This window comes from Triplophysa dalaica, chromosome 21, assembly GCF_015846415.1.
Source record: "Triplophysa dalaica isolate WHDGS20190420 chromosome 21, ASM1584641v1, whole genome shotgun sequence".
Lineage (NCBI taxonomy): Eukaryota > Metazoa > Chordata > Actinopteri > Cypriniformes > Nemacheilidae > Triplophysa > Triplophysa dalaica.
Window position 1 is genome coordinate 20,373,507 of NC_079562.1, and position 13,395 is coordinate 20,386,901.

A 13,395-nucleotide genomic window follows, 5' to 3' on the forward strand; every position below is an offset into this window, starting at 1 on the left:
CGTCCAGGGCCTGAGGCAGCAAAGCAGCCCCAAACCATGATGCCCCCTCCACCATATTTCACAGTTGGGAAGAGGTTTTGATGTTGGTGTGCTGTGCCTTTTGTTCTCCACACATAGCGTTGTGTGTTCTTTCCAAACAACTCAATTTTGGTTTCATCTGTCCACAGAATGTTTTGCCAGTAGTGCTGTGGAACATCCAGGTGCTCTTTTGCAAACTTCAAACGTGCTGCAATGTTTTTTTTGGACAGCAGTGGCTTCCTCCGTGGTGTCCTCCCATGAAGTCCATTCTTGTTTAATGTTTTCCTTATTGTAGATTTGTCAACAAAAATGTTAGCATGTGCCAGAGATTTCTGTAAGTGTTTAGCTGACACTCTAGGATTCTTCTTCACCTCATTGTGCATTCTGCGCTGTGCTCTTGCAGTCATCTTTACAGGACGACCACGCCTAGGGAGTGTAGCAACAGTGCTGAACTTTCTCCATTTGTAGACAATCTGTTTTACTGTGGACACATGGACATCAAGGCTTTTAGATATACTTTTGTAGCCCTTTCCAGCTTTATGTAAGTCAACAATTCTTGATCGTAGGTCTTCTGAGAGCTCTTTTGTGCGAGGCATGGTTCACATCAGACCACGCTTCTTCAGAACAGCAAACTCAAAACTGGTGTGTGTTTTTTATTGGACAGGCCAGCTTTAATCAACACATCCAATCTCATCACATTGATTGGACCCCAGGTTGGCTGACTCCTGGCTCCAATTAGCTCTTGGAGAAGTCATTAGCCTAGGGTTTCACATACTTTTTCCACCCTGCACTATGAATGTTTACATGTTCTGTTCAATAAAAGCATGAAAACGTATAATGTTTGTGCGGTATTAGTTCAAGCAGACTGTGTTTCTCTATTGTTGTGACTTGGTAGGGGATCAAATACTTATTTCACTGACTGAAATGCAAATCAATTAATAACCTTTATATAGCATTTTTATATTATGTCTCTATCAGTTAATAAACCCACCATAAAAATTATAGACCCTTAATTTCTTTGTAAAAAGGCAAACTTACAAAATCAGCAGGGGATCAAATACTTATTTCCCTCTCTGTATATGATTTACATTGACATTCACAGTTACCTTTAGGCATTTGGCAGACGCTTTTATCCAAAGCGACTTACATTGCTTTACCCTATACATTTTACATGGGTATTTGCAATCCCCTGGGATCGAACCCACAACTTTTCGTTGTTAACGCAATGCTCTTACCACTGAGCTACAGGAAAGCATTTATGTGAACATTGGAAGTCTGACATGTTTAGAGTATGGAGATAAAGTAAAAACAGCATAGTGGTTGAGAATACTGGTGAGAAGTTCACGGAAGTTGATGCCCCTCGAGATTGTTGATAAGAGAATTGCAATGGAGAATCACCTTCCTCATTCACAGGAGGAAGAAAAAAATGCATTCAGTGTAAAGGTAGGAGGTGGTGATGATAATGAGGAGGAGGATTATGATGAATATTTCTCTGAGATGTCTGATATTTCTTCTCAGGGAGGAGATGATCAGTTGTACACTGTAACAGAAATAAATTACTTTCTAGACAAGACGTGTGTCAGACAGTTGAGGGGAAAAATAATTTTCCTGATATTGATAATTTTATTACCTCAGCTGTTAAAATACAGAGATCTGTAGGTTTTTATAAACTTAGTTTATGCCAATTTAATATTAATCTTGAGTGCCTATACAGTAGTATTGCATACGTCATATCTTCAAAGAGTATTTAGTTTGAAAAAATATATAATAGAGCGATATAGCTGTACGATTATTTCCAGAAAGGTGGGACTAGTGGGGAAAGTGGAATGGAACTACAGCACGAGCACACAACCCATCATCATATTAATCCCTTCCTATTTTGTACATTGTGCACGTACACGCCGATTGCCAACAAAACACAGACTTTTGACTTAGTTTGACTTACTCAGTGCAGTTCATGTCTGGCATCTTTTAGCACTGGGACCACGCCATCTATCAGTTTCAAACCATCTCCAAATCCAGCGTTATATCCACAGTTTATATAAGATTCATCACTGAAACTTGCTTTTTAATTAATTGTACACTAACATCATGTATTTCCAGTTTATTCCTTTACTCATCTTCATTCACAACCGTAACTCCCCCACAGATAACATTAAAGTCACACCTCTTCTTCATCTCTTACAACATTCGCATCCTAAATGCATTTCCCCAATACCTCACCAATTTATTTTAGACGGAACCTTTGCACTCTTTCCCTCTCTGCTAAAGTCACATCTTCTCTTCCCTCCGACTTTGCATCTCTAGATGCTGACACACCCACCGACACCTTATGCTCAACACTTTCATCCTGTCTAGATGTCCTTTGTCCTCTGTCCTCCAGACCAGCTCGCACCACCCCCTCCTTCCCCTGGCTGTCAGACATTCTCTGTGAACAACGGAGTTCACTCAGGGCTGCTGAAAGGAAATGGCACATGACCAAGAATCCTTCTGATCTAGGGGAGTACCAAAAAATCTCCTCTTTCTCTGCTATTGTTACCACAGCTAAAACATCTTTCTATACCACCAAGGTGTGCAACTTGGCAGCTTTTCAAGACATTTAACTCTCTTCTTTGCCCCCCTCCTCCCCCGCTCACTTCATTTTTGACTGCAGAGGACTGTTGTATTTTTTTTTTTACATCCGTCAGCAAACAATTCTCAGCACCTCAGACATCGGTACACACTACCCTCACTTCAAAAATGTAACTTTCCTCTTTCACCCCACTCACTGACACTGAAGTCACCAGACTTCTCTCCAGCTAACCCACCACCTGTCCCCTTGACCCTATCCCTTCCCATCTCCTTCAGGCCATATCCAGCACACTCATTATCAACACCTCCATGCTCACCGGCACTTTTACATCCACATTCAAACAGGCCCAGGTCACAACCCTACTCAAGTAACCCACATGGGACTCTGCTACTACCGACAGTTACAGACCTGTCTCTCTCTCCTCCCATTTATTGCAAAAACACTTGAAAGGGCAGTTTTCAACCTGGCGTCTTCCTACCTATTCCAGAATAAACTACTGGATGACTGGATTACTGGAAACAAGCAGTCTGGCTTCAAAACAAACTATTCCACTGAGACTGCACTGCTATTGATCACAGAAGCACGCTGTGACTAGCCAAGGTGGAATCTAAATCCTCGGTCCTGATTCTGCTAGACCTATCTGCAGCGTTTGACACTGTCAATCACCAGATACTTCTAGCAACCCTGTCATCGCTAGGAATCTCAGGCTCTCCTCTCCGCTGGTTCAAATCTTACCTCTCCGGCAGATCCTTCAGGGATCCAACTAGGGTATACTACAATCACTCCTTCCAAAACTGCCAGGAACCTCAGTGTCATATTTCATGAACAGCTGTCCCTCAATGATCACATTGCAAAGACGACGTGGTCATGCCTATATGCCTTATTCAACATTAGAAAGGTTAGACCCTGCCACACTTAGCATGCGGCACAAATCCTTGTCCAGGTCCTGGTAATCTCAAGGTTGGACTACTGCAATGCTCCCCTTGCTGGTCTTCCTGCAAACACTATCAAACCACTTCAGCTGGTTCAGAACGCAGCACCCCTCGTCTTCCAACAGCCCAAAAGTGCTCATGTGACACCCCTTTTCATCTCTCTCCACTGAATACCGGTTGAAGCCCCGCGCCATTCTACCGCCATCTACTGGTGTATCCTGAGACTACATTCCTTTTAAAAGCTCCCACTAAATCACATATAAGTTTTCCAATCTCCCAGAGCAAATTTCAGGAGTGCAATACAGAACTATCATTGCGCTACATATTCCTAGAGAAAGAAACATTTATAAAAAATATTTGTGAGGGTATGTTGGAAAAGTGTCTGAAAAGTTGTCTGGATGGAAGTGGGTACTACCTAAATTGTCATGTAGGCGGAGAGTTTTGGTCATCAATAATTTAATCGCATCTATGTTTTGGCACAAAACTTTCCCCTGAAAGATGTATGTCAATGTAGGAGGACATGGATTAATAGACGTTCAAGTCGAATTATGAACTTCAGACTTCAGACTAGTTTGGATTTGAGGAGTTTATTGAAAGTGAAAGTAACCTATTTGTCATGTATGGTGACCCATACCCGAAATGTAACCTCTGCTTTTAACCCATCCAGAAAGTAGTTAACACACGCACAGCAAGTGGTGAAGACATGTACACCTGGAGCAGTGGGCAGCTTTCACTGCAGCGCCTGGTGGAGCAAGTAGGGGTTAGGTGCCTTGCTCAAGGGCACCTCAATCGTTACCCACTGGCCCTGGGGATCAAACCGGCTACCTTCTGGTCATGAGTCCGAATCTCTAACCATTAGGCCATGATTGCCTAAGATCTTTAATGGCAAAAGCCTGTTGCACCAAAATATCTGTTCCCCTTCAGTCGGTCTCTCGACTTTGTGTTGAGAGACTGACTGGGGACTTATCTTTACATGCTATGGCGCAGGTGGATTGAGCAGCCATGGTGGACTGCCGACGCTGCCACTTGGAGGGGTCGACCAAGGCTCCCTTCCAGGGCATGTAAGCTCTGTGGACGGGTTCTTTTGGCACTGAGGAGGCTCCAACCCCTCGTGCAGGATAAACACGTAACTATCCGGTCGGACAGCATGGGTGCCGTGTTGTACATCAATCTTGCCGGCACACGCTCAAGGCAGATGTCACAACTCGCCCGGCGTCTCCTCCTATGGAGTCAGCAGGTGACCAAATCCCTGCAAGCCACGTTGATCCCGGGCAACCTGAACCAGACTGCCGGTGCGATCAATCGTCAGGGGATGCCCCACTGAGAATGGCGACTCCATCCCCGCACAGTCCAGCTCATATGGGAGTGGTTCGGCCAGGCGCAGGTGGACCTGTTGCTTCCCCGGACTCCACCCATTGTCCGCTTTGGAACTCTCTGACCAAGGGTCTCCTCGGCACTGACGCATTAGCACAAGGAAGGGAAGGGAGGCATCAAGTACTGTTAGTTGCGCCTAACTGGCCCAATCAGACTTGGCTCTCAGACATGGTGGCTCTTACCACAGCCCCCCCTGGCCGATTCCCCTGACGAAGCCTTCTGTCGCAGGGGAAGGGCACAGTTTGACACCCCAAGCCAGGTCTCTGGAATCTCCATGCCAGGCCAGCCTGGACGGGAATAGGAGACCTTGAGTGGCTTCTGCTGGCGGTCAGAGAAACCGCCAAGCAGGCTAGAGCCCCCCGCCACTAGGCATGTGTACACTTACAAGTGGCGCCTTTTCTCGTCCTGTTGTTCTTCCCACGGAGAGAACCCACGGAGTTGCTTGATCGGGTCAGTGTTGACATTCTTACAATAGAGACTAGAGAGTAATCTCTCCCGATCCAAGTTGAGAGTGTATTTAGCCACTATTGCCGCTCATCACAATCTCGTGGAGGGTAAGTCTCTTGGTCGACAAAACCTGGTAACCAGGTTCCTCAGGGGCGCGAGAGAGTTTAATCCAATCGGGACCGTAATATGGTCCTACAGGGCCTTGGTACAGCCCCTTTCGAGCCCCTCAGAGACGCCAGTCTCCTCATGTGATGATGAAGACCGCGCTCTTGATGGCGCCTGCTTCTATCAAGAGGGTAAGGGACCTCCAGCATTCTTCGTGTCCCATGGGTGCCAATGTGTTTTGTCCATTACACGCACTATGGCTTAATCGGGACCGAACACAGAGCATTAGAAGCTCTGAGCAGCTCTTTGTTTGTTTTGAAGGACAGCACCAGGGGAGGGCGTCTCCAAACAGAGTTTGACACACTGGATTGTGGATGTCATTGATTTGGCATACCAGTCCCAGAATCGCTGACTGCTCGCAGTGAGAGCCCACTCCACTCAGGATATGGCCTCCTCAGTAGGGCGCCTCTCTGGCAGACTTTTGTAACGCTGCGGGTTGGGCTACACCCAGTACCTTCGCAAGGTTTTACAACCTCTGAGTCAGCCCATGTCTTACACGCTACTTGTCTATAGGACAGGCAACTGGCTTGGGCTTTTTCCCCCTCTCCATGTGAGTCTAGCGTGCTATATAGATGGCCTACTTCTCCCCTTCCATCACTAAGCATTGGCATTCTTGGTAAACAGACTGGCCAGAGTGGTCCGTTAAAATCGAGTCCAGTATTGGTAGAATTGCCCCTGCTCAGGTGGACCACTTTACTAGGACATCTATGGTGAATTCCTTACTCCTGATTCCCCTGTTGGTGAATCTGTGACCTCCCCTCCGGTGGTTGTCCCACCTGGGCTCTGTCCCCCCTACTCGGGTTGACGCATTTTGATCTCTCCATTGGTGAGACCATGCTAGCGTCTCCATATGTACCTCCCCTAGTGGTAGATGTGGTCTCCGTAACACACCCTTCAAGAAGAGAGCAGTGTTTCCCCGGTACAGCGCCTCGCTGTCCGTGATGACCATCAGTACAGGCTTCTTAGTATGACCACTACTGATCCCGCTGGAAGATTACGTCTCTCTGTAGCGCTCACTTGTGACTCGCCAGTCTAGTTATTGTCGCTCTGCTTGAGGTTGTGATACAGCTCAGCGCCGTGGCGTGTAAAAATAGGTCCCCAGTCTGTCTATCAACACAACGTCGAGAGAACGACTGAAGGGGACACACGACTGTGTCTTCATGCCACAACGCTTTGCCGGCCCGCTGCACCGACCTGGAGATACCTCTCAGGTTCCTCAGCTCAAAGGGTGAATGTATGATTGGCGCCATCTTCCTTTTATACCTGTATGTACGCGGCGGAGATTGGTGTACATGTGCAATTCGCCAAGCCCATTGGCGTTTTAATTTCCTCTTGGAGACGATAGGTTCTCAAGATCAAACCCCAGTCTGTCTCTCAACACAATGTTTCGTTCCCTCCATCAGGGAACAGAGGTTAAAGTCTTAACCGAGACGGTTTGAAGACTGCCAATAAAGACAATAAAGACAATAAAGACTCCTAAAGCTATGTGTCAATTGACTGGCATCAAATCTGGTAGGTTCATTAAAATGATAATCAAAAAAGGTCTTTCTGATTTTACCTTCTGCCATTCGGCAATTCTTAGAGACAAAGAGTTATAATCATTGGAGAAAGGAAGGCATCATGAGTTCCCAGAATTAAGTATGTCTGGAGCTTTTGAAGATTGACAAGAGGATGACTCAATTTTTAATTTTACAATTCTGCAATTTACAGATTTGAAGAAAGCTATCTATTTGACAAGTGTGAAAGTTTCATATGTTATACTTTACTTAAAATGCAACGAGAATCAAAATGGATTGATTTTTTTTCGGACAGACTCTTGCCCAAAAAGTTGTTTGAGGTCCTCATATAAAATTCCAATAGAAAACGCACTGCAGATCTCCAATGGAGAATTTTTCATTGTGAGATAGCCAACAACAAACATGAAGCATATTTTGAATTCATTGTAACAAAGAAGTGTGTCTTTTGTAATGATGAAGAAAGATTAGACCATATGCTTTTGTATTGTTTCAGATTAAGAGGATTATTTTTTATATAAGAAGATTTGGTTGTGAGACTAGGGGAGGCTTTTTGTAAGGTCTTTTTTTTTTATCCAAAATATGCTTCTGGAAGGAGGAAGAATATTTATTTAATAAATGTTATAGTGGGTGAAGTAAAGTTGGCAATATGGTAAGCAAGAAAAATAAAATGAAGAGATGACAATTTTGTGGTATTTTGTGCTGTAGTAATATTCAAAGGCCAAATGAAAGCTAGAATTAGAGCAGAATTTGCTTTTTATAAATTGACAAATAATGTATTGATTTTTAAAGAAATTTGGGGCATTGATGATTTATTTTGTTTGTTTGTTTTTTGTAAGTAATTAAATGTGAAAATTAGGTGGGTATTTATTTTGACTTGATGTAGTGGATGTGTAATAACTCTCTCTCTTAAACTTCACTCTTTCTCTCTCTTATATTACTGTGCTATTCACAGATGCCCTGACACCCAAGTGGCTTTACAACTGTGATGTTACTTCTTAGACAGAACTTGATTTAAAGCTTATGTGATCTGAATGTTTTTAAACCTTATGTTATGTGATGGTGGCAGATTCCTTGTTGGCCTCACAAACATCTACAATAATTTAGATCTGAATACACTCTACATACAGTATATAGAGCATATACCATACCAGCATTTGGATTTATAATAAGTCCCTTCTTCATCATCATATTAGGTTCTAGATGGGCTGAATGCAGGAGTGAAGAGATTGGGCTACTCTATATCAGGAGGCTTGGATATTGATGGAAATTTCTATCCGGATCTGGCTGTCGGCTCCCTCAGTGATCAAGTTGTGCTTTACAAGTAAAGAAAACACGCACACTTGGTCATGATACTAGGTCATTTATTCAGGAACATTAACCTTTCTAAGGGATTTTTTATTCATCAGGTCACGTCCAGTGGTCCATGTGATTCGAGAGATTTCCATCGAGCCTCAGTATATTGACCTTACGCAGCACAACTGCCCAGGGAATCACGGTGTTTGGTTAGTTAACAATTACTTGTACTTTTTCAACAGTTTTTTACTGTTGTGTGTGCATAAAGGTCATGACAGTATTTCTGAAATCTGTCTGTTTTGTCTTCTTATAGTGTTGCAGTGAAAGCCTGCTACACATACACTGCTTATCCAGACTCCTTTTCACCGAACATCAGTAAGAGAGACCACATATATACAACAACAATATCCCTCACACACACACCACACACGTGCATATAAATGTTTCTGTGTTGCTTCCCACGTCAGCACTTGGTATACATTTTGAGGCAGACGTTGATCGTAGGAAACTGAGTCTACCTCACAGAGTTCACTTCTTGGAGAGCAGTATATCAGAGCCGGAGTATGTCCACTCGGTGGAAGTCGAGCTCCGTGGACAAAAACATCTCGACTGTCAGACGGTGACTTTCGCTGTGAAGGTAAGACGGGCAGAGATAGAGGTCATTGTCTGTTTTAATTTTGTGTTAGTTGTTTCACCACATTTCTGTTGTTATTTCACAAGGAAAACATTCTAGATAAGCTGCGGCCCGTCTCTCTGGCTATCACGCACACTATACGGAGAACTAGACATCCCCACCATCATCATGCTGGACATAAACCCTACAACCAACTGATTCCTGTACTGAGCCCCAGCCCTTCAAACACGCTCTACTCTGAGGTTATGAAAAACTCCAGCTTCATGTTCATACAGTAACAACTGCATTTGTACAGAAAATACAAACTGAATTTTGACCCCCTGGACCCCCCAATACAGTAAAACTACTCATTTTAGATTGGCCTTTTATTGTAGCCAGCCTAAGGCACACCTAAGGCAATAATCATGCTGTCTAATCAGTATCTTGATATGCCACACCTCTGAGTTGAATGAATTATCTCGCAAAGGAGAAGTGCTCACTAACACAGATTTAGACAGATTAGTGAACAGAATTTGAGAGAAAAAGGCCTTTTGTGTACATAGAAAAAGTCTGAGATCTTTGAATTTAGCTCATGAAAAATGGGGGAAAAAACAAGATTGTTGTGTTTATAATTTTGGTAAGTGTATTACAAAAACTATTTAATTTTTTTGTTTACTTGGTTCGATCTTTATCATGTTATTCAATCTTTTAATATGCGGTACGACCCACTTCACATCTTGTTTAATTGGTACAGCTCTGGTTTCTTTGGCTTACTTTATGTTGCATTTTACGTTATGCAGCAGCTCACGTTAGTGTATACAGTATCTCACAGAAGTGAATACACCCCTCACAATTTATTTAATATTTGATTATATCTTTTCATGTGACAACACTGAAGAAATGACACTTCGCTACAATGTAAAGTAGTGAGTGTTCAGCTTGTATAACACTGTACAATGTCCGAATTGTGCCCAAAGTGTCAATATTTTGTGTGACCACCATTATTTTCCAGCTCTGCCTTTACCAGCTTTCCTGTAGCTCAGTGGTAAGAGCATTGCGTTAACAACGCAAGGTTGTGCATTCGATCCCAGGGGATAGCAAATACCTATGTAAAATGTATAGGATAAAGCAATGTAAGTCGCTTTGGAAAAAAGCATCTGCCAAATGCCTAAATGTAAATGTTAACCCTCTTGGGCATGGAGTTCACCAGAGCTTCACAGGTCACCACATGAGTCGTCTTCCACTCCTCCATGACGACATCACAGAGCTGTTGGATGTTAGAGACCTTGCACTCCTCCACCTTCCGTTTTAGGATGCCAGATGCTCAATAGGGTTTAGGTCTGGAGACATGCTTGGCCAGTCCATCACCTTTACCTGGTTATCATGTTGGAATACTGCCCTGCAGGTCTGTCTCAGAAGGGAGGTTCTGCTTCAGTATGTCACAGCACATGTTGGCATTCATGGTTCCCTCAATGAACTGTAGCTCTCCAGAGCCGGCAGCACTCATGCAGCCCCAGACCATGACACTCCCACCACCATGCTTGACTGTAGGCTAGACACACTTGTCTTTGTACTCCTCACCTGGTTGCCGCCACACACGCTTGACACCATCTGAACCAAAGTTTATCTAGGTCTCATCAGACCACAGGACATGGTTCCAGTTATCCATGTCCTTAGTCTGCTTGTCTTCAGCAAACTGTTCTCGTACATCATCTTTAGAAGAGGCCTCCTTCTGGGATGACAGCCATGCAGACCAATTTGATGCAGTGTGCGGCTTATGGTCTGAGGACTGACAGTCTGACCCCCACCCCTTCAACCTCTGCAGCAATGCTGGCAGCACTCATAAAGCTCAGTCAGAGGAAAAATCTGCATACATGTCTCTCCATCCCATCTCCTCCCCAATGTAACCATAAAAGGAGCTTACAACACCTAATTTTAATAAATAGCCACACTTACAGGTTGTGATTCGATGGAGCTAACAGGTCCAAATAAAGTTGGTATTTCCCCCTTTCAAGGGTAGTCTTTTAACATTTCCTGCAGTGAACGTGCTGAGATTATAGAGGCAATCTTCAGTGAAATGATGCGCGCACAGTAAAACCCTGGGGTTATACTCCTTTGGTGTGATTTGAAAATGAATATAAACCATTGTTTTCTCAGAAGTTTCTCCTTTGGTAGTTTAAATAAGATGCACTTAGTTTCACAACGTAGAACAGAGGCTTTAGACAGCACACGCATCACGAACGAGCGACAGTGTTTTGGGAAGGAGAGTGAAGTTTTCGCAGCAGTCTCAACAAAACGTAAGCGGGACTATGTCTAATGACGTAGATACGACGGTTAGAGACACGTCTCGTTTGCCAGATTCAGAGTCGACTCCCTTTTTTACAAGCCAATAACTTTTTTATTTATTCACCTTTGGATGTACAACTTGACAGACTGCTTACTTTCAAACACGGCAACATAACACACTGCATGAAATGAATCTAATGTTACTTACTCTTTAAAGCACTGGTCTGATATATTCTACTGATACATTATGATGTTAACATTTACTTCAAGGCAAGGCAAGGCAAGGCAATGCAAGTTTATTTATATAGCACATTACATACACAAGGGCAACTCCAAGTGCTTTACATAAAATGATTGACAGAAAGAAATAAGACGTATCTTTAAAATGCAAATAAATTAAGTTACAAATACTTTAGATTTTAAGAAACAATAAAACAGCAATAAAATTGATTAAAAATGTGACTATATATAAAAAGAATAAGAGCAAAATAAAATAAATTAGAAATAGAAGTGCAGTTGATGTAAACCAGCACAGTGCTCAGGTTGTGAATGCACAGGTAAACAAGTGTGTTTTTAATCTGGATTTAAAAGTAGCTACTGTTGGTGAACGTCTGATGTCTTCTGGAAGCAGATTCCAGCTATTCCAATGACTAAACGCTGACTCGCCCTGTTTTGATTGAACCCTTGTTATCTCTAACTGACTTGATCCTGATGATCTGAGAAGTCTGTTTGTGTTTATATTCAATGAGCATATCTGAGATGTATTTAGGTCCTAGACCATTAAGTGATTTATAGACAATTAATAATACTTTGAAGTTGATTCTAAAAGTAACTGGTAACCTGTGTAAGGACCTGAGGATTCGAGTGATATGCTCAGATTTTTTGGGTCTGGTCAGAATCCTGGCAGCAGCGTTCTGTATGAGCTGCAGCTGTCTGATGGTCTTTTTGGGAAGACCTGTAAAGAGTCAATTACAGTAATCCACCCTGCTGGTGATGAAAGCATGGACTAGTTTCTCTAAATCTTGGCTTGAGACAAAACATCTGATTCTGGCTATGTTTCTGAGATGGTAGTAGGCTGATCTGCTTATTGCTTTGACATGACTGCTGAAACTAAGGTCAGACTCCAAAATGACCCCAAGATTTTTTACCTTGCTTTGTGTCTTTAGACCTCTTTAGTCAAGGTATGTGTTTACCTTGTTAGTTTCATCCTTGTTATCAAAAACAATGACTTCAGTTTTGTTTTTATTTAACTGAAGGAAGTTTTGACACATCCAGCTGTTAATTTCATCCATACATTGGCAAAGAGAGTCAATTTGCCTGTAGTCATTGGGTGAGAGGGCTAGATAGATCTGAGTGTCATCTGCATAGCTGTGGTAGGCAATTTGGTACTTTTTTATTATTTGGCCAAGTGGGAGCATATACAAATTGAAGAGGAGCAGAACAAGAATCGAGCCCTGAGAAACACCACAAGTCATGGGTGTCCAGTCAGATGTATGGTTGCCTATGTTCACATAGTAACCTCTCCCTTTAAGGTATGACCCAAACCATTTAAGTACCAACCCAGAAATCCCTACCCAGTTTTCCAGCCTATGTAGGAGTATGGTGTGATCTACCGTGTCAAATTCAGCACTGAGATCTAGTAAAACCAGAACTGATATTTTGCCTGAATCAGAATTCAATCGAATATCATTAATTATCTTGAAGAGCACTGTCTCTGTTCTATGATGCTGACGGATACCAGACTGGTAATTGTCCAGGTAGCCATTTGATTTCAAGAATTTGGTCAGCTGATTGAAGACAACCTTTTCAATGATCTTGCCTATAAAAGGAAGATTTGATATTGGTCTGTAGTTAGACAGTAAAGATTTTGTCTAGATTGCCCTTTTTTAGAAGAGGTTTGACAACTGCATTTTTAAGGGACTCTGGGAAAGTTCCTGAGAGCAGTGAGGTATTAACTATTTTTAGGAGATCTGCTTCCAAACAGTTAAACACTCTTTTAAAAAAGGATGTGGGAAGTGTGTCAAGGCTGCAAGTTGACGCCTTAAGATGCTGTACCGTTTCCTCCAGGGTTTTGAGATCAATTGTCTGAAATTCAGACAAAGTAACTAATTTCTTATATACTGAAGTCAGACTGACCTGACTGCCGCATGGAGCTTTGCTGATTTTCATTCTGATATT

The 13,395-nt window shown here is 42.8% G+C and overlaps 1 protein-coding gene across 2 annotated transcripts in view; it reads left to right on the forward strand.

The window, feature by feature from the left end:
- Positions 1 to 13,395, forward strand: part of itga7 (integrin, alpha 7) — a 52,288-nt gene that overhangs the window by 13,116 nt on the left and 25,777 nt on the right. For both annotated transcript variants that reach the window (XM_056734809.1, XM_056734810.1), the window contains exons 9-13: positions 8,219 to 8,346; positions 8,432 to 8,527; positions 8,632 to 8,693; positions 8,786 to 8,955; positions 9,039 to 9,194. In XM_056734809.1, the coding sequence (XP_056590787.1) occupies positions 8,219 to 8,346; positions 8,432 to 8,527; positions 8,632 to 8,693; positions 8,786 to 8,955; positions 9,039 to 9,194 (612 nt within the window). The remainder of the gene's footprint in view (positions 1 to 8,218; positions 8,347 to 8,431; positions 8,528 to 8,631; positions 8,694 to 8,785; positions 8,956 to 9,038; positions 9,195 to 13,395) is intronic.